This window comes from Daphnia pulex, chromosome 3 (assembly GCF_021134715.1).
Source record: "Daphnia pulex isolate KAP4 chromosome 3, ASM2113471v1".
NCBI lineage: Eukaryota > Metazoa > Arthropoda > Branchiopoda > Diplostraca > Daphniidae > Daphnia > Daphnia pulex.
In genome coordinates, this window is record NC_060019.1 from 891,619 (window position 1) to 911,285 (window position 19,667).

Below are 19,667 nucleotides of genomic sequence, written 5' to 3' on the forward strand. Positions count from 1 at the left end.
TTGTTGACGTTCGTTTGGTCTTCAATCTGGTGTTGGCTCAGGTGACAGGATCAGGCATTCACGGTCTTTTGAGGGCTTTTAATGGTGATGATGACTTCCTTTCATAATCGTCGATTGAAGCACTTTTGAGTATCTCTATTGTCAACTTGGACTGACAGTCTGGGACACTGACTGACCAACAGATTATTGGGGAAGCGGTGATGCCAATTCATGAAGCTCGACTCTGCACAATCAATGTTTGAAAAATCTTAAAATAGTCTTTGGTAAATATGAATAACTGATGTAAAAAATTCATTCCTATTATCTAATACTGCCCAGAAAAAAAATTAAGAATTAAAATTGAATAGAAAGAATCAATTTCTATAACACTCGATTTTTTGCATTGATCCCCCCAAAAAATTTAGAAGAATTCCAACGTTCCTTTCTTACTTAAACTCGTCGCAAAAAATCGTCTCTACCTGGAAAATGTAACGAGTTGATTCAGTTGGGACGAAGTTAGGTGAATACTTTATCTTACCCGTTTGTTTAATTTTCCATAATTGCATGAGCCATGAATTCGTTTGCAGTTTCTAGTTGCCGAATTTGAATTTGATTACGAGGCCAGCAGCCAGTCTGCAGACAGCGATTGTGCGCCGCAACGTGTGTCCTATATTTGGAATTTTTGACACTCAATTTAATAAGTCACAAATGGGCCTAAGTAAACAATAAGCTATAGTTAATGAATCCTGGTTAAAATAAAGAAAAAAGTACATAAATAAAATAATAAATAAATAAAAGAAAGTGAATTATATTGAGATAAGAGTATACCGAGACCTACTAACTGAAGAAAATGAGGATAAATCGTGCTACACATAGCCAACTCCAGAGATGGCGTTGGGGATGGTTGGTTCAGAAAATCAAAAGGGTCCGATCCTGGCACGATCCTTGCATATCTAGAGTTTGCTTTGAGTGAGTTAGGTTCTCTTGACGTGACTTCTCCTGGTGTAACTTCATACTCTACAACCCGTATTGGGTGCAGTCACCAGTTTCGATTGCCGTAGTGCGGATTTGATTTGCCAAACTAAAAGGATAAGATTGCTGTAAATTTAGTAGTAGGGTTTAATTGAATAAATCAATAGGAATTCATGGTCTTCACTTCTACTTATTAAAGTAATGCTTATAATTACACAATCTTATTGTTACCATGCTACGTAAAGGCACCCATCAGTATTTAATTAAATTTAAATTTGAAATGTTTCAGAGACAAAAATGGATAATAAAACAGGACTGGCCATTTTAAGCGCCGTATTAAATGACATGCCATACCCAAATAAAATACTCACAACTGAAGAGGATAAATCGACTGGAATTGACGTCAAGGATCTGCACAAGATTTTGTTGAAAGGATGTTATTACCATCCGGAACGGGAAAACAAACCGGATACTCCTGCAAATGGTAATAAAACAGATATCGAAAATTGTACAGGTAAATCTATTGTCTTGTAAAAAAAAATTGCAATAAGAAACCAACTCATTTTTTTTTTCATTTGAAAGAAACTGCCAAAGAACTCGGTAACGAAAACGTCGAACTTGAAGATACAAGAAAGTCTATTAACATGAAAACCACTTCCATTAACTCTAAAACCCACGACGACGATCGCTGAATTAAAAGAAATTATATTATCGACCAAAGAAATTCCGCTAAACAGTCAACGCTTGATTTTCGCCATAAATTTACACAAAGATAGAAATGTCAATGACCAGAGCGCTTGAATACTCTACAATTGTAGAACAAATTTAGCACATTAGTTAAAAGTCAAACAACTTAATCTTCGTACAGCAATGGCAAAAGAATTGCAGTTTACGGATAACTTTTCGGAGTTTTTGTTTGCTAGCTAGAGCCTTTTTAAAATCCATTTTAACCCCCTGCGTACAGAGATTTGAACACGTTGATAAATATTAATGCAGTCGTCGTACATAAGGACGCTGAATTTTCTTTTGTATCGTGCAGCATCGAAAAATAGTTAAACAATTAAAAAAAGACTGATGTTTTTGTTTTTCAACTATCAATGATGGAGGACATCGGGTTTATCACGTTTCCTGTTGTTTATCCCGTTTCCTGGCCATTTCATAACCTGACCAACTAGATGATGTTTTTTTGCCTTTCAACTGTAAATGATAAGATATCGGGTTTACCACGTTTCCTACTGTTTATCAGCTGTTTATCACGTTTCCTGACCATTCCCTGCCAGCTGCTTATTTGCATCCTGGTAAAGATTGTCGTCCTTTGAAGATTTATTTAGACCAAGCTCTCAGGCCCGCGTTTCAGTCTGACCGTGGTTGGATATAAGACGACGTCACCCCTTACCATCAGAACGCAAGCGAGCGATCAAGAATCAACAAGCAAGTTTTTACTTTCCAATCCTTATAGACTCACGTAGTTAAAATTTACCAAATTCATTTTTTGAACAACACTGCAAATAGTTTTAGAATGAATAATCAAATCGGATTGACCATTTTGAGTTCGGTACTCGACAATATGTCGTACCAAACCAAAATATTGTCACCCGGTCAAGACGACTCGAATGGCATAGACGTCAGAGAACTCCACAAATTGTTGATGAAAGGATGCTACTTAACAGGCCAGGATGATGACATAACCAACTTTCTGGGTAATGCAATTAAGCTAATACATATCATTTACTTAACGAAAAAAAAAAGTAAAATAATTTGTTATTCGGATAGATAATAATCTTGGTACAGGAGCAATACCAAGTGGAGGAGAAATTTTAATACCACCTTCATTGTTGGACGAACCATATAATTACGATTTCACGAACATTTCTGATAAAGGAGTAGAGTTTTTTAGAGGAGGGTCGATTTATACACGCCCCTGCGGATGGCAACGCTACGCATTAAAAGTCAAAGGCAAGTATCCGGACGACATTTGGCTAGAAGGGAAAACACCTCGGGTTGACCAATACTCGTCTGCTGAAGACGAATGGGCAGTGTCCTACCACGGAACATCTTACCACAACGGTCTCTCAATCGCAGAGGAAGGATATAAATTGAGTAAAGGAGAGCGTTTCTTGTACGGCAAAGGTATTTACTCGACCCCCGATATCGGGGTGGCATCCCTATATGCTGCTGAAGCCAACGTAGATGGAAAAACCTATAAAGTTGTCATGCAAAATCGAGTCAACCCAAAAACTGTCAAAAAAATTGCCATAACTGTAACTGGTGTGGGGGAATATTGGATCTCGCCCGCCGACGAAGATATTCTCCCATATGGCTTCTGCGTTAAAGAAATTTGATTTCTGTTTGCATCTTCAAACATTGGAGCCAATAAAAATTCTTTAAAAAGAACCAATGAACGTGCAATAATTTTATTTGGGCTGCAGCGACAACGAATCGCCGTTTAATAGCACACCTTTCGGCGCCTATGTCATCAAAATTAATAGCGGGTTAAAGGGCAACGTTACAAAAAAATCAAATATACTGCTGTAAGATTAATAACAATAAGCAGCTCTGAGTTGCTACGCATGCGAACAAAGAACTTCCATTGAATAACACAAATCTTATTTTTATAATCAGATTAAATGTATGAATAAGTACATTAGTTCGGGTATAAATAAATATCTATGACGTTTCTTCGAGCAGCAAACAGGCATATAAGTGCACCGATTGATTATTTGTACAAGCCATTCATCTGTCACGACATAAGACGCACTAAAAGCTCAATCTAATCATTTTCACGATGGCCTTATTAACTTTTTAAATAGCTTAAAAAAAAAACTAAAAACGTTTACGTAAACGTATATCCGTACCAACCCCATAACGCGGAGAGGCCGACATGTTCGTGTTCACGTAAATAAATGAAACGCTACACGAAGGTCAGAATTTAGAAATAAATGTGAGACTTACTTTTTTAAAAGACAACCAAATGTCAAAGAACTGGATGATGGATCCATACAGCGATTTTGGTCATGCCTTGGTAATAGTCTAGCGGATAGGATCCACTTTGGCAAACACTTGGAAGCCGGCATTGCTGAAAAGAAGCTGATCCTGCGAAACGCTCCGTTCTTTCTTCCTTTCACAACAGTTTGTGAACCTGGAAAAGAAAACACATTTTGATATCATAAACGCGGTCACTTTTTGAATGAGCACATCTCAGATTGACAAAATAAGAAACGAAGAGACTATAGACCTACGTTTAGCCTCTATCAAAAATGTGCAAAAATGTTTCTTTCATATTTTCGATTTCGTCGGACAAAATCGTGTCAACTAAAAAATGTGACGAAGATACTCAAGATAGGTGAATATTTAATCTCACTCAGTGATTATGACGATATTAGTTCACACGGCATTTGAGGATGTTGATTATTTTAAGATTTTAACACTATGAGAAGTTGAAACCAATTTCAAATCGAGATTGATTTCCACACAACGTCGCTTCTACTTTGGTATCCAGTATCACTGCTAGAGGGCTCAGTATGACCGAAGTTGAAAATCTGTGGCCTGAACATCTCTGCTGTGCCTGGATGAATTTCTTTTGCTGTTTCGTCGCAAGTTCTTGTCGAGATGACCCGTTTCCGTAGTACGTAGTCATTCGCCAAACGAAAAGGTCGGTGCAATTCATTCTTACTAAGTACTGTTAAGTCGGATCGCTCCATTTATAAGGTAAAAGTTTTTAATGAAGATTTTTTCAATAGGGATAAACCTACGGATCAGGTACAAAAATGGATAATGAAACAGGACTGGCCATTTTAAGTGCCGTATTAAATGGCATGTCGTGCCCAAACCGAATACTCACCAGTGAAGAAGATAATTCAACTGGAATTGGCGTCAAGGATCTGCACAAGATTTTGTTGAAAGGATGCCGTTACCCTCCGGAACTGGAAAACAAACCGGATACTCCTATGGCAGGTAACACAAATAATTTAGTATCCTGTAAAAAGTCAAATAATAAATATGATAACTACAACTGCTAGCGACAGAGAGCAAATCAAATACAAAACATAGCCTAATTTATTTATTTTTTTCTGCAGAAAATTCTGTAAGCATTGACGTTTTCGTGGAAACGATGGCCGGAGAACCGTTTCCCTTGACTATTAAACCCACTACGACAATCAATGAATTAAAAAGGATTATATTACCGTCAAAAGAAATTTCGCCACAAACCCAACGCTTGATTTTGGCTATCCATTTAGACGATGATTAAAATTTAAAAGAGGGGAGCACTTGAATAGTCTTGATCTATACAAGTGTATAGCACACACAAAAACCAAAGATACTCTACGTCGCCTTACAGAACTTTTGTTACAATTTTTAAGTTATCGTTTACACCACATGCATTTTACGTTGACGACAGAACGTTTTTCGTTTTTTTCCTGTTTTTCTCTGTTGTTTTTTTTTCTTTGTTTGTTTTTGTTTTGCTCCACAATGAAAACTTTCATGCTGCATCTGTCTGCGCATATAAAACAACCTTTTTAAAATATCTTTTAAAATCGTTTGGCGATTTTTCAGGATAACACTGCAGCGCGATATTTTCAACTCGAGTGTTTGTTTTTACTAAATCATGTTCGTGACGCTTCACCTTTGACCAATGGGAACTTCTTTAAAAAAAACGAAGTATTTTCTTTGTACCCCACTCTTCCTTTGCAAAATAAACTCGTTTGATTATTTCATATAACGATGATTATCTCTTCCGCTCTAAAGAAAGATTTTCATCCGCAGTTGTGAACGACATCATTCGTGTTTACATGAACTATACTGAAGCAACCGAAAGTCGAGAGCTGAAAAGGAAATTAATGCGAGACTTACTGTTAAGAGACCAACCAGATGTTAATGAAGTGGGCGGTATATCCATGCTGTGACTTTAGTCATCCCTTGGTAACGAACAGGAATCACATTGGAAAACACTTGGAAGCCGCTGGAAGCCGACCTTGTTGATAAGAGGCTGCTGCGAAACAAATTCTGTGTCTTTCTTCTTTCACAACATTTAAGGAACCTAATAGGAAAGAAAATAATTTGTGACTATAAATAACTATATTGCGACCAGTGTGTCAGTTAGACGATACGAAAGAAGGGCAAGATTTAGAAATCAATGCGAAACTTACATTTGCGATGATCAGATCCAAGAGGAATTCACCTCGGTCCAACATTCCGACCATCAGCGATGCTCGTCACGGACAGGATCCACTGGATCCACTTTGAAACTTGAAAGCTGGACTTGGCGATGAAAGGTGGATAAGTGAGCTAGTTGATGAATCTAGTAGTAAACACAAGTTTATTTATTATCGCGAAACGCTAAACCAGAAGTCCGGAGCAATCACGCTACGCATGGCAAGCTCCAAAGATGGCGTTGAGGATTGTTGGTTCAGACATAATTAAAAATTTCATAGACAGCAACAGATTAAAAAAGCAAGGACGGTAGGGGAAGATGGACACGTGCCACACACAGGGCCGGGCGCGGCCTCCATGCATCGGGAAAGTCACAATCTTCGCATTCAGAGTTTGCCATCAGCGAGTCAGGTTCTCTTGGAGTGACTTCTCCTCGGTTACTTTACGCCTTTAGCCAGAATTCCGGTGCAACCAGTTACCCTTTACCGTAATGCGAAATTTGATTTGGCAAACTAAGAGGATGTGCAGTTGCTGTAAATTTAGTATTGCACATAATAACAGTATAAAACCAATAGAAAGTAATAGTCTTCATAGAATAAGTACAGACTGTGTAACAGCCTCATTGCTACAAACGGTACACGTTTTTAATAAATATCTAAATTTTAATGTTATATATATTTCAGGTACAAAAATGGATAATGAGACAGGACTGGCTATTTTAAATACCGCGTTAAATGGTATGTCGTACCCAAACCGAATACTTACAACTAAAGGAGATAAATCGACTGGAATTGACGTCAAGGATCTGCACAAGATTTTGTTGACAGGATGCTATTACCCTCCGGAACTGCAAAATAATAGCAAACAGATTCAGATTCGGATACAGACAGAAAACAATACAACTAATTCTACTAGAAATGGTAAAGAAATAGATAATCCTACAGCAGGTAACGACTATAGGCCTAATCTATTGTCCCGTAAAAATTGAAATAAGAAACCAACACTTTGTTTTCGTTTAGCAATTGCCAATGGCAATCAACTCAACCATTAAAACTACAAACTTGAAAATGTAGAAAAGTACGTAAAATTCTTAGAAACTTAGTACAGAAAACCATTTTCCTCATCTGTAAACTACAACGTCGACGATCATCACCTAATTAAAGACGCTAAATTATCCGCATAGAAGAAATTCCGCCGAACAGTCAACGCGCTGGAATTTTGCCAGAATAAATCTACGAAGAACAGAGCGCTTGAATAAATACTATTTTATCGCCCCACCCTAGAAAGCCCGGCATTTTATATTTGTAACGCCTATGCGGGAAGCAGTTCCAAGGTAACTGGTGATTTCAAAAAATAGACGTTCGGCAGTTGCAAAGCAGAGTCACATTTGCTATAGCTAATACCTATAAAATCTCAGGATACTTTTAAATTTAATGATTTCAGGCTTAAAAGCAATTGTATACTCGTGTCGACCATGCATCTGATTTGTTTAATAGAAAGTAAGGAGTCATGGAAAACAAGTTTACGGGACCATTAGCATATACATTTAGTGCATAGGCGTCAGAAACTCATAACACTGCAATGCTAGAACAAAATAGACTAACGAGTTGTAAAAAGCATATCTACAAAGACCATACCGTCAACCATTAAAGACTTAATCCTCTTAAACAGATATCTTCATAAAACTTGTGGATTTTGAAATTGGAATTCCAATAAGATAAAAAGAAAAGGTCACAAACATCATTTAAAAAAGATAAGGTAAACTTGGACTATAAACAACGCCGAGATAAAAAAATGGCGATGTACAAAAGACTTGGCTTTCTGTTCAAAAGTCAAAACGAAAATCGAAATTGGTATACAGGCGATTACTGGATCTCAGCACCCAGGTGAAAAAGATAAATTGGTGCCTGTACAACGCCTTCAAATCAAACTAGATAAAATGAAATACGTGTATATGACGCATGAAGCACAGCTATCAGCTGCTTGTCTGTGTTCAGGTAAAGAGTGTCGCCCTGCTCTGGGAATTTATTTCGACGAAGGTTTTAAACCTGCTTTTCAGAGTGACCGCGGCCGAGTACAAGACGACACTTCTTACCGTCAGGATGCAGAGAAACGAGCGTGCGATTTACAATCAACCAGTACGTTTTAACTTAGCCTTACTTTCCAATTCAACGATACTTGAATACTTCTTTAAATAGTTTCTTCAGTCCAACATGATGGACGACCCAACCGGGTTGGACTTTTTGAGTTCGGTACTCGACCAAATGTCGTACCCAAACCAAATAGTGTCAAGCGGCGGTCGAAACATATCAGACGCCACTGATGTCCGCGATCTCCACAAATATTTAATGGGAGGATGCTACAAAACAGACCAGGATGCTTTGACAACATTTCCAGCGGGCCTACTCAGCAATGGAACGGGATCATCATCTTTTAGCCTCGTTTTACCACCTTCATTGCTGGATGAGGATTTTCACTACGATTTCACGAATACTTCTGATAGCGGCGTAGACTTTTCTAGAGGTGGATCCAACTACATCCGCCCGTGTGGATGGAAACGCTACGCATTAAAAGTCAAAGGCAAGTACCCGGACGACATTTGGCTAAAAGGGAAATATCGCCGGGCTGACGAATACTCGTCAGCCGAAGGAGAATGGGCAGTGTCCTACCACGGAACATCTTACCACAACGGACTTTCAATCGCTAGCGAAGGATTTAAATTGAATAAAGGAGAGCGTTTCTTGCACGGCAAAGGTATTTACTCGACCCCCGATATCGAGGTCGCATCCCTTTATGCTATGACAGTAAACGTAAATGGAAAAACCTATAAATTCGTCTTGCAAAATCGTGTCAACCCAGACCCAGTAAAATTGGAAAAAGTTCCCAAAACTGAAACTGGTGTGGGTGAATATTGGATTTCGTCCACTGATGACGATATTCGCCCTTACGGATTTTGTGTTCGAGAAATTATCAGCAACTCCTCTGCTCCGGCTCCGGCTCCCCCCTCTTCAGATTGTGTTTTACTGTAATAAACGAATGATGCCATTCTTTACTAAAAGATAAAATAAACGACACCCATATCTGCACCATAAATGTGAAGTTGCCGCGCTACGGCTGGTCCCCCATGGTTTGAGTTTTAAGCAGTGAGATAGTATCACCTTAAAAGATAGTTGTAGATACTTGGTAGATTGTTGTTACAGTTACTATCTCTCTGGTTGTTAGACATGTAAGTGAAGGAAATCTGTAAGTTTTACGGGAAAATTGAAAAACAATGACCGACAGCGAGGCCTATTACACACAGGACGTTTTTCAAAAATAAAAAGAGTTAACCGCTTTGTTGGTGTAACTTGGGTCGCTACTGTCGTTGTGCAAAAACTCGGTGAAACTCAGAAGAAGAATACAATTATACAACCATATGTATAATTGTAATAAATCTAGAAATGCCATGTTGGACAGCATGCAAGTATCAATATCGAAAAATCTAAAAATGTTGTCTTGCTGCTGTACGACGGTCAGGATATAATAAATAAATGCGAGGCTTACTTTGAAGACAACCAAATGTCAAAGATGTGGGCGGTCATGTAGCGAAATTACCCGTTAACCCTTGTTAACGGTCTAGTGGACAGGATCCACTTTGGCAAACACTTGGAAGCCGGCATTGCTGAAAAGCAGCTGATCCTGCAAAACGCTCCGTTCTTTCTACCTTTCACAACAGTTGAGGAATCTAGAAGAGAAAAATATTTTGACATACCATAATTTACATCTCTTGACTGTCTCTTTGACTCGCAAATTTTAAGTACAACAATGTTGTAATTGAATTTTTAAATTTTACTTTTTGTCAATGTTGAGTTGCGTCGTTGTGGAGAGATGGTCTTCATTTGATTTGCGAAAATAACCACTTGACCAGAATTAAGATGTAGAGACAGCTCAGCCAAGGGAAGGCAATGTCACCTTCTCACTCCTCATATTTTAGAATCCCAATTTGTCAGTCAACATACATGAATAACTAAGAACAGAATATGCGAATGGAAGCGAACAATAAATATTAAAGGTAAAGTACGAAGCTATACCGAGCGCTGCTTATAACCGTGGTACCCTGTCCAGCTATTGGAAATAATTTAAGAAAGGTTATGTAATTTAGACAGTAGAAAACTAATTAGGAATGGATTTTTTGTTCATCGATATCACCAGGAAGATGTTCGAAAATTGATCCATTAAAAAAGAGATTTTGTTAGTTTGACATATGACGAGAAACTATAGAGTATTATCTATGATGATTACAGTAATAAAAGGCAACGAGTAAATCTGTTACATCAAACTGCAACATGAAGGGGTTACAGATTCGTCCTCACCATTTGAATCACCACGGCTACTTTGATATCCCGTATCACTACCAGAGGGCTCAGCAGTATGACCGAAGGTGAAAACCTGCAGCCTGGAGTCCCTGGACATCTCTGAGTCTGGATAAATTTCTCTGGCTGCTTCGTAGCAAGTTCTTTTCGAGATGATCCGTTTTTCCGTAGTACACGGATTCAATTTATTCGCCAAACGAAAAGGTTGGTGTCCAACTAGTTTGCCAGTAACTAATAGATAATAGGATCACTAGTACTTCTCTAATCCATATGGTATTACAATCCATACTTACTGAGTACTATCAGCTTCAAAGTCTGATCGCTCCATTATTAGCTACTCCATTATCGTCCATTTTTAAGTTTTGAATGAACACCTACGAATAAACCTACGGATCAGGTACAAAAATGGATAATAATAATAAGGGGCTGGCTATTTTAAGTGCCGTATATTAAATGGCATGTCATGCCCAAACCGAATACTCACCACTGAAAAGATAATTTGACTGGGATTGACGTCAAAGATCTGCATAACATTTTGTTGAAAGGATGTTATTACCATCCGGAACGGGAAAACAAATTGGATACTCCTATGGCAGGTAACAAAAATAATTTAGTATCCTGTAAAAAGTAAAAAAAAAAAAAAAAAATAAATATGAATTTGATTAAATTACTAGAAACTGCTAGCGATAGAGAGCAAATCAAAACAAAAACATAACCCAATTTAATTGTTTTTTCTGCAGAAAATTCTGTAAACATTGACGTTTTCGTGGAAACGATGGCCGGAGAACCGTTTCCCTTCAGTATTAAACCAACTACGACAATCAATGAATTAAAAGGAATTATAAATATAATAATTATTAATAATCTTTAAAGTATCTTTCAAAATCGTTATGCGATTTTTTAGGATAAAAGCTACAGCGCGATGACTTATATATTTTCAACTCAAGTGTTTGTTTTTACTAAATCATCTTCGTGACGCTTTGACTTTAATCAATAAAAAATTCTAAAAAAGAATACGAAGAATTTTCTTTGTACGCTACTCTTCCATTGCAGAATAAACTCGTTTGATTATTCATACAAGAATTATTTCTCCCATTGTAATCTTCATCCGAAGTTGTGAACGTCATCAGGTTTGTGTTTACATGAACTATACTGAAGCAAACGAAAGTCGAGAGCTGAAAAGGAAATTAATGCGAGACTTACTGTTAAAGACAACCAGATGTCAAAGAACTGGGCGTAAGATCCATGCTGGGATTTTATCCATTCCTTGATAACGAACAGGATTCCCTTGTGCGCCATTGGAACTCGACCTTGTTGATAAGAAGCTCATGCGAACGTTTCTTTCTGCCTTTCTCAACATTTAATGAACCTGGTAGGAAAGAAAATAATTATATTGCGACCAGTGTGTCAGTTAGACGATACGAAAGAAGGGCAAGATTTAGAAATCAATGCGAAACTTACATTTGCGATGATCAGATCCAAGATGCATTCGCGTTCGATCCAACATTCCGACCAGTGATGCTCGCGACGGACAGGATCCACTTTGAAATGTAATGGGAAGCTGGGCTTGGTGATGACAGACTGGCAATCCTACGAAACGCTCCGTTTCTTTAAGTCTTTCACACCAGTTGGCAGCTAGTTGATGAATCTAGTAATTAAAACAAGTTTATGATCACGAAACCATTTAAAATAATAACCGAAGTGGCTTAATTTAGCTAAAGGGCCGGAGCAATCACGCTACGTATGGCAAGTTCCAGAGATGGCGTTGAGGATTATTGTGGTTCAGACATAAGAATTTAGAAAGCAACGGATTAAAATCAACGGTACAGGGGAAGATGGTCACGTGCCGCTCACAGGGCCGGGCGCGGCCTCCACCGGGAAAGTCACAATCTTTGCATTCCAATTTCTTCATGAGCGGTTCTTTTTGCGTGACTTCTCCTCCTCGTTTACTTCACGCCTTTAGCCAGAATTTGTGTTTCTTCGTGATTCCGGTGCAACCAGTTACCCTTTACCGTAGTGCGAAATTGTATTGGCCAAACTAAGAGGATAAAGTTGCTGTAAATTAAGAAGTGCATAAATTAACAGTTTAATAACCCAACAGGAATAAATAGTCTTCATTGATTTAAAAAAGTACAGTTTAATTACACAGTTTCACAAATATTTAAATGTGATAAATATTTCAGGTATACAAATGGATAATGACACAGGACTAGCCATTTTAAGTGCCGTATTAGATGCCGGCATTTTATATTTGTAACTAAGCGGGAAGCAGTCCCGAGGTAATTGGTTATTTAAAAAAAATTTACGTTCGGCAGCTGCAAAGCTGAGTCACATGACGTTTGCTACATAGCGAGTACCTATAAAATCTCAGGGTACTTTTTAAATTTGATGATTTCAGGCTTAATTAAAAGCAATTGTATACTTGTGCCAATCATGCATCTGATTTGCTTGTTTGCTAAAAAGTTTACGGGACCATTAGCATATGCATTTAGTGCGTAGACGCCATAATACGGCAGTGCTAAAATAAAATAGCCCATAAAAGAGTTGTAAACTTTGCACAGGAAAAAATAAGATAATATAAGACGATAGCATTTTCAGGCAAGGTTGACATTGTACAGTGAAATAACTAAGTGAGTTATAAATAATGCCTGTTTAAGTTAACAAATTCTACAAAACGAATGACTAATGACTAGGAAACGAGAAGAGAAAAAATAAAACACTCCGCACAATTATTTAAGCGAAAAAAGCATCGACGAATTGCGATCAACGTCAAACATTAAAGCCATCTCAAAAAAATTTTCATAAAACCTGTGGCTGTTGGAAATTGGAAATCCCAATAAGAAAAACGGCCCAAAGATCCTTAAAATAAAGATAAGGTAAACTTGGACTATAAAAAACGGTAAGATAAAAATGAGGATAAGAAATGCAATTAAGAAAATCGTCATTCGAAAATGCGCACGTCGTATAATTCAAGAAACAATTCTAGCCTTTCCCCCAGCAAAGCAAAACCTTTCGCAAGAACGACTAATGGAGAAGTAAAATGTTCTATTACAAAATGGCGAGTTGATTAGAAAATCCATACTGCCAATAACAAGTACTCAACCTATTACTTCAACAGTAACCAGCATCAGAAGATTTATAATTAAGAATTGCTCAACACCTCAACAGGTTATAAATAAAGGCCAATAAAGGCACAGTGGTCTTTAAACTCGCATTGTTGGGAAATACAAACATTTTCTGGCTAGAACCTTTAAGATCGCTTCATACTCGAATCGAGGTTAAAATATACGATGGATTTGATTAAGTTTTACATTTAATATTATTAATCCGTAACCGTTTCAACTAAGGCAACCTGGGTATCTACTAGACTCTTTGATATCCAAGCGCAATCAAATATGCTGTGGCATCATGGGTAACTGGGAGGGGAGAAAACGAAAGTCAAAATAAAAATCGAATAAAGTGTAGGTGATTAAAAGATCCTACACCCAGTAAAAAAAAAAATTATTAATGCCTGTAATGCCTTATATAATCAAACCGGATAATAAACTGCGAAGTATAGGACGCGTCAAGCACACTTACCAGCTGCTTGTCTGCGTTCAGGTAAAGAGTGTCACCCTGTTGTTGGAATTTAATTCGACAAAGGTTTTAAACCTGCTTTTCAGAGTGACCGCGGCCGAGTACAAGGCGACACCTCTTACCGTCAGGACGCAGAGAAGCGAACGCGCAATCTACAATCAACAAGTACGTTTTGATTCAGCCTCACTTTCCTATCCTTGTACTGATATAGTTCTTTGAATAGGTTCTTCCACAGTTCCACCTTTAGAAGAAACAATACAAACAGTCCAAAATGGATAATCAAATCGGGTTGTCCATTTTAAGTGCGGTACTCGATAGTATGTCGTACCCAAACCAAATAGTGTCAGGCGGCGGTCAAAATATATCAGACGCCACCGATGTCTGCGATCTCCACAGATATTTAATGGGAGGAGGCTATCAAACAAACCAGGATGCTTTGAGACGCGGTGCAGCTTCGTTACAATACGGAGGATTATTATCAGCAAGATCACCACCATTGAGCATAGCTTTACCATCTTCATTGCTGGATGAGCAATTTCACAAAGATTTCACGGACACTTCTGATAACGGCGTAGAGTTTTACAGAGGTGGATCCAACTACATCCGCCCCTGCGGATGGCAACGCTACGCATTGAAAGTCAAAGGCAAGTACCCGGACGACATTTGGCTAAAAGGGAAATATCGCCGGGCTGACGAATACTCGTCAGCCGAAGGAGAATGGCCAGTGTCCTACCACGGAACATCTTTGAACAACGGTCTCTCAATCGCAGAGGAGGGATTTAAATTGAGTCAAGGAACGCGTTTCTTGTACGGCAAAGGTATTTACTCGACCCCCGATATCGGGGTGGCATCCCTATATGCTATGACAGTAAACGTAGATGGTAAAAGCTATAAATTCGTCTTGCAAAATCGTGTAAACCCAACAAATTTGAAAAAAGTTTGCAAAGCTGTAACTGGTGTGGGGGAATATTGGATTTCACCCAATGATGACGATATTCGCCCTTACGGCTTTTGTGTTCGAGAAGTTGAAAGTCACTCCCCATTTTGTGTTTTACAGTAAACATGTAATTCTTTACTAAAAGATAAAATAAACGACACCATATTCGCACCATATGAAGTAGCCGCGCTACGGCTGGTCCCCACTGGATTAAGTTTAAGTTTTAGCAGTGAGAAAGTAACACTGTTGGTAGCCTAGATGGTTGTAAATAGTTAGTAGTAATATTTAGTGTAACTGTATCTCTCTGGTTATTAAAAAGGGCCATGTACTGTAAGTAAGCGAAATCTGTAATCTGTACGTTTTACGGGAAAATTGTTAGCAAAGCTGAAAACTGGTGTGAGCGAATATTGGATCTCGCCCAGTGACGAAGATTATTCGCCCATATGGTTTTTGTATTCGAAAAATGAACTAGAGAGATCAAATAAACGACTAAGATGACATCGTATTTGATTGTAAATAAATGTCATGTTAGACGGCAAGTATCTTTATGGAAAAAGCCTATCAATTCGTCGTGCAAAATCGAGCCTACCCCCAAAAGACCCACATGGCACCTGCATTCAAGTCCTTTAGAATAGTTTGGACGTTTCTTCAAGAAGCAGAAAGCAAAATTTGGATTCGTCTGCAACGACTGATATAATTTAAACAATAATTTTAATGACGGCCCTTGTAATAACCGTTGATAAACTAAAGACTTTTTCGTGCATTTTTCCACGCTAACTCACTAACGCCATGTTTAAATGTAAATGACGGAAACTCTGCACGAAGGTCAGAATTTAAAAAATAATACGAGACTTACTTTAAAGACTGCTAGATGTCAAAGACGTGGGCGTTAGATCCATGCTGTGATTTTATCCACCCCTTGGTAACGGTCTAACGGACAGGATCCACTTTGGAAAACACTTGGAAGCCGGCCTTGCTGAAAAGAGGCTGTCAGATCCTGCAAAACGCTCCGTTCTTTCTGCCTTTCACAACAGTTGATGAATCTAAAAGAGAAAAAAATGTTGATATCATAAAAGCAGTCGCTGTCTGATCGAGCACATCTCAGATTGACATGACATAATAAGAAATGAAGAGACTGGCTCAACGTTTGGTATCTATCAAAATTGTTTCTTTTCTTAATATCCCAGTCCAAGGACTTCTTACTTCCACGCGGAATTTGGTCGATATTTCTCGGGAATCTAGTCAGCCGCAGGTATCGAGGTGGCGGCCTAATATACTGCAAGACAGCAAAAGTAAATGGGAAAACCACGGTAAACAGCTAAACACAGCGAGTTCAATGATGTTATCCCAGTGAAATACAGTCATCGTTACCCTGAAGAGTAAAACCAAGGTTGCACGCAGGCTACTCGTTAGTTATAAACGCTTGCGCGTTTAGATAACCTTTCCAACCAAGCAAATTTGCAATAATTGGGTGTAAATTAAATTTCTTAATGGACCTTAAAGTCACCTTACTGGCAGTGTTTTAAGAACATACTATAGAAACCAAAAACGAAACAATACACTTACTTGGTGTTAGTGAATTACAGATAAATTCACTAGTCTGGCTGATCTTTCCAGTCCATGCATCCTCCGACTCCAGTGACTTGATGTTCATAGTAGCCTGTCTTTTTTTAGATCACTGTCATCTACCTTATGATAAATTAATAACAATTGAGATTTAGTTTCACCAAGTATGATAATAAAGACTGTACCTTGAAAACCTGTCTTAATAGTACGGGTCCTGTTTTATCTTGAATGACTTTTCTTACGTCCTCTGGGGATTTTCGATATCTCGGCAACTTTTCGATATCTCTGGAGACTCGATAATGCGGCTTGCCTGCAATGCTAATCACAGAAGCAATTAAAGTAATTAAACACACATATTATAACAACAAAATTACTCATTCTTAAGTCGAAATTTAAAACTATTACACAAAAGAAACTGTTTTGTTGTTGTTATCAAACATGTGACTGAAAAAGCTCTAAATTCGTCTGCAACTTCTGATGCCAAATTTGATCGGAAAGGATCGATATCTATGTTCAGCACTTTAGAGCACCAGATTTTTTTGCATCGATCCAAAAAATGTAGAAGGATTCCAACATTCCGTTCATGAGACTAACTCCATACTCATCGCAAAAAAATCGTGTCAATCCCAAAAATATGTAACGAAAGTTGGCAAAGTTGTGGCGAAGTTAGGCGAATATTTCATCTCACCAGTGATGTATGATGACGATATTCCACACGGCATTGAGAGTGTTGATTATTTTATGTTTTTAACACTTTGAGAAGTTGAAACCAATTTCAAATCGAGATTGATTTCCACACAACGTCGCTTCTACTTTGGTATCCAGTATCACTGCTAGAGGGCTCAGTATGACCGAAGTTGAAAACCTGTGGCCTGGACATCTCTGCTGAGCCTGGATGAATTTCTTTTGCTGTTTCGTCGCTGAATAATTCGAGATGACGACTCTTGTCAAGATGACCCGTTTCCGCAGTACGTAGTCATTCGCCAAACGAAAAGGTTGGTGTCCAACTAGTTTGCCAGTAAATAAGAGATAACAGGATTACTAGTATTTTTCTAATCCATATGGTATTACAATCCATACTTACTAAGTACTGTTAAGTCTGATCGCTCCATTATAAGGTACAAGTTTTTAATGAAGATTTTTTTTTTAAATAGAAATAAACCTACGGATCTGATACAAAAATGGATAATGAAACAGGACTGGCCATTTTAAGTGCCGTATTAAAAGGCATGTCGTGCCCAAACCGAATACTCACAAGTGAAGAAGATAATTCGACTGGAATTGGCGTCAAGGATCTGCACAAGATTTTGTTGAAAGGATGCTATTACGATCCGGAACGGGAAAACAAAACGGATACTCCTAGTGCAGGTAACAGAAATAATTTAGTATCCTGTAAAAAGTCAAATAATAAATAAATATGATTACTACAACTGCTAGCGACAGAGAGCAAATCAAATACTAAACATAACCTAATTTATTGTATTTTTCTGCAGTTGTATTCAGTTGAATTGTATTATTCTTCCCTTGACTATTAAACCCACTACGACAATCATTGAATTCAAAAGGATTATATTACCATCAAAAGAAATTCCGCCACAAACCCAACGCTTGATTTTGGCTATTCATTTAGACGATGATTAAAATTTAAAAGAGGGGAGCACTTGAATAGTCTTGATCTATACAAGTGTATAGCACACACAAAAACCAAAGATACTCTACGTCGCCTTACAGAACTTTTGTTAAAATTTTTCAGCTATTGTTTACACCGAATGCATTTTATGTTGACAACCGAACGTTTTCCGTTTTTTCCTGTTTTTCTCTGTTGTTTTTTTTTTCTTTGTTTGTTTTTGTTTTGCTCCACAATGAAAACTTTCATGCTGCATCTGTCTGCGCATATAAAATAACTTTTAGAATATCTTTTAAAATCGTTGGCGATTTTTCAGGATAACAATGCAGCGCGATGACTTATATTTTCAACTCGAGTGTTTAATTTTTACTAAATCATCTTCGTGACGCTTCGCCTTTAACCAATGGAAAAATTTCTTTGTAAACCACTCTTCCATTTCAAAATAAACTCGATTTGTTTATTCATATAAGAGATTATCTCTCTCGCTCTATATAAAGATCTTCATCCGCGGTTGTGAACGACATCAGAGTTCGTGTTTACATGGACTACTAAAGCAACCGAAAGTCGAGAGCGGAAATAAATAAATGCGAGACTTACTGTTAAAGACAACCAGATGTCAATCAAGTGGGCATTATTGCTGTGCTGTGACTTTATCCATGCCTTGGGGTAACGAACAGGATTCACTTTGCAAAACACTTGGAAGCCGTTGGAAGCCGACCTTGTTGATAAGAGGCTGCTGCTGCGAAACGCTACGTTTCTTTCTGCCTTTCACAACATTTAATGAACCTAGTAGGAAAGAAAATAATTTGTTACTATAAATAACTATTGCGACCAGTGTGTCAATTATAGACGATACGAAAGAAGGGCAAGATTTAGAAATGAATGCGAGACTTACATTTGATGATCAGATGCAAGAGGAATTCGCACTCCATCCAACATTTCGACCAGTGATGCTGCTGTGACGGACAGGATCCACTTTGAAATACACTTGAAAGCTGGGCTTGGCGATGACAGGCTGATAAACCTACGCAACGCTCCTTTTCTTTTATTTTATCACATCGCCAACGACTAGTTGATGAATCTAAAAGTAAACACAATTTTATGATCACGAAACAATTTAATTAATATCATGTGGTAAAACTTTAGTCCATGGACCTACTTAATCTTTCATTCTTAAAGACGGGATGCAAATGTCAGGATTTCATTAATCTTCACTAAATTTCTTTTTATACCTTGAACAATAAAAATAAATGATAAAATTAGCAATGAATGATACAAGAACTGTTTTACCTTTCAACACGAAAACGATGTAAAATATCGCGTAGAATTGTGGATGCGTAGTTCACGTTCATTTGTCATGCCCTAATAGACATCTCCTGGACTCCTGGGCACTTAAATGTTCTCTTTACTACGATTTGTGTTGATCGTTAATACAAAATCCTTTTCAAAAAATAAAATTAAACTTGACTGGGATTTTTTTTCTCTAAATTCTTTCTGCAGAACATGT

At 37.9% G+C, this 19,667-nt stretch overlaps 3 protein-coding genes and 3 long non-coding RNA genes across 13 annotated transcripts; 5 read left to right on the plus strand and 1 right to left on the minus strand.

The window, feature by feature from the left end:
* The first annotated feature begins 922 nt into the window (after nucleotides 1-922).
* Nucleotides 923-3,340, plus strand: LOC124190847. 3 transcript variants are annotated; one of them, XM_046583717.1, is made up of 5 exons: nucleotides 923-1,149; nucleotides 1,241-1,465; nucleotides 1,534-2,382; nucleotides 2,464-2,651; nucleotides 2,725-3,340. In XM_046583717.1, exons 4-5 carry the CDS (start codon nucleotides 2,471-2,473, stop codon nucleotides 3,291-3,293), a joined length of 750 nt encoding a protein of 249 aa, XP_046439673.1. In that variant the 5' UTR covers nucleotides 923-1,149; nucleotides 1,241-1,465; nucleotides 1,534-2,382; nucleotides 2,464-2,470; the 3' UTR covers nucleotides 3,294-3,340. The 3 variants fall into 3 exon arrangements, with proteins under 3 accessions (XP_046439673.1, XP_046439672.1, XP_046439674.1); XM_046583716.1 differs by having other exon boundaries at nucleotides 1,534-2,651; XM_046583718.1 differs by having other exon boundaries at nucleotides 1,241-1,435; nucleotides 1,534-2,651.
* A 1,115-nt stretch (nucleotides 3,341-4,455) lies between these two features.
* On the plus strand, nucleotides 4,456-5,588 carry LOC124190852. The gene is made up of 3 exons (XR_006873120.1): nucleotides 4,456-4,603; nucleotides 4,692-4,905; nucleotides 5,028-5,588. It is a non-coding gene; the product is annotated as an uncharacterized LOC124190852 (long non-coding RNA).
* An 861-nt stretch (nucleotides 5,589-6,449) lies between these two features.
* On the plus strand, nucleotides 6,450-9,162 carry LOC124190841. 3 transcript variants are annotated; one of them, XM_046583710.1, is made up of 4 exons: nucleotides 6,450-6,712; nucleotides 6,786-7,049; nucleotides 7,122-8,240; nucleotides 8,301-9,162. In XM_046583710.1, the coding sequence occupies exons 3-4, from the start codon at nucleotides 8,064-8,066 to the stop codon at nucleotides 9,129-9,131; spliced, it is 1,008 nt and encodes a 335-aa protein (XP_046439666.1). In that variant the 5' UTR covers nucleotides 6,450-6,712; nucleotides 6,786-7,049; nucleotides 7,122-8,063; the 3' UTR covers nucleotides 9,132-9,162. The 3 variants fall into 3 exon arrangements, with proteins under 3 accessions (XP_046439666.1, XP_046439664.1, XP_046439665.1); XM_046583708.1 differs by having other exon boundaries at nucleotides 6,450-6,680; XM_046583709.1 differs by having other exon boundaries at nucleotides 6,453-6,589.
* Nucleotides 9,163-14,111: 4,949 nt separating this feature from the next.
* LOC124190846 lies at nucleotides 14,112-15,165 on the plus strand. Of its 2 annotated transcripts, none has more exons than XM_046583715.1 (2): nucleotides 14,112-14,195; nucleotides 14,254-15,165. In XM_046583715.1, exon 2 carries the CDS (start codon nucleotides 14,302-14,304, stop codon nucleotides 15,088-15,090), a length of 789 nt encoding a protein of 262 aa, XP_046439671.1. In that variant the 5' UTR covers nucleotides 14,112-14,195; nucleotides 14,254-14,301; the 3' UTR covers nucleotides 15,091-15,165. The 2 variants fall into 2 exon arrangements, with proteins under 2 accessions (XP_046439671.1, XP_046439670.1); XM_046583714.1 differs by having other exon boundaries at nucleotides 14,122-14,199; nucleotides 14,266-15,165.
* A 365-nt stretch (nucleotides 15,166-15,530) lies between these two features.
* On the minus strand, nucleotides 15,531-17,695 carry LOC124190853. 2 transcript variants are annotated; one of them, XR_006873121.1, is made up of 6 exons: nucleotides 17,618-17,695; nucleotides 17,222-17,540; nucleotides 16,719-16,851; nucleotides 16,534-16,656; nucleotides 16,171-16,243; nucleotides 15,531-16,010 (listed from the first exon to the last, which is right to left on the minus strand). It is a non-coding gene; the product is annotated as an uncharacterized LOC124190853 (long non-coding RNA). The 2 variants fall into 2 exon arrangements; XR_006873123.1 differs by lacking the exon at nucleotides 16,171-16,243.
* On the plus strand, nucleotides 17,501-18,624 carry LOC124190855. 2 transcript variants are annotated; one of them, XR_006873126.1, is made up of 3 exons: nucleotides 17,501-17,620; nucleotides 17,688-17,901; nucleotides 18,027-18,624. It is a non-coding gene; the product is annotated as an uncharacterized LOC124190855 (long non-coding RNA). The 2 variants fall into 2 exon arrangements; XR_006873125.1 differs by having other exon boundaries at nucleotides 17,501-17,597.
* The last annotated feature ends 1,043 nt before the right edge of the window (nucleotides 18,625-19,667 follow it).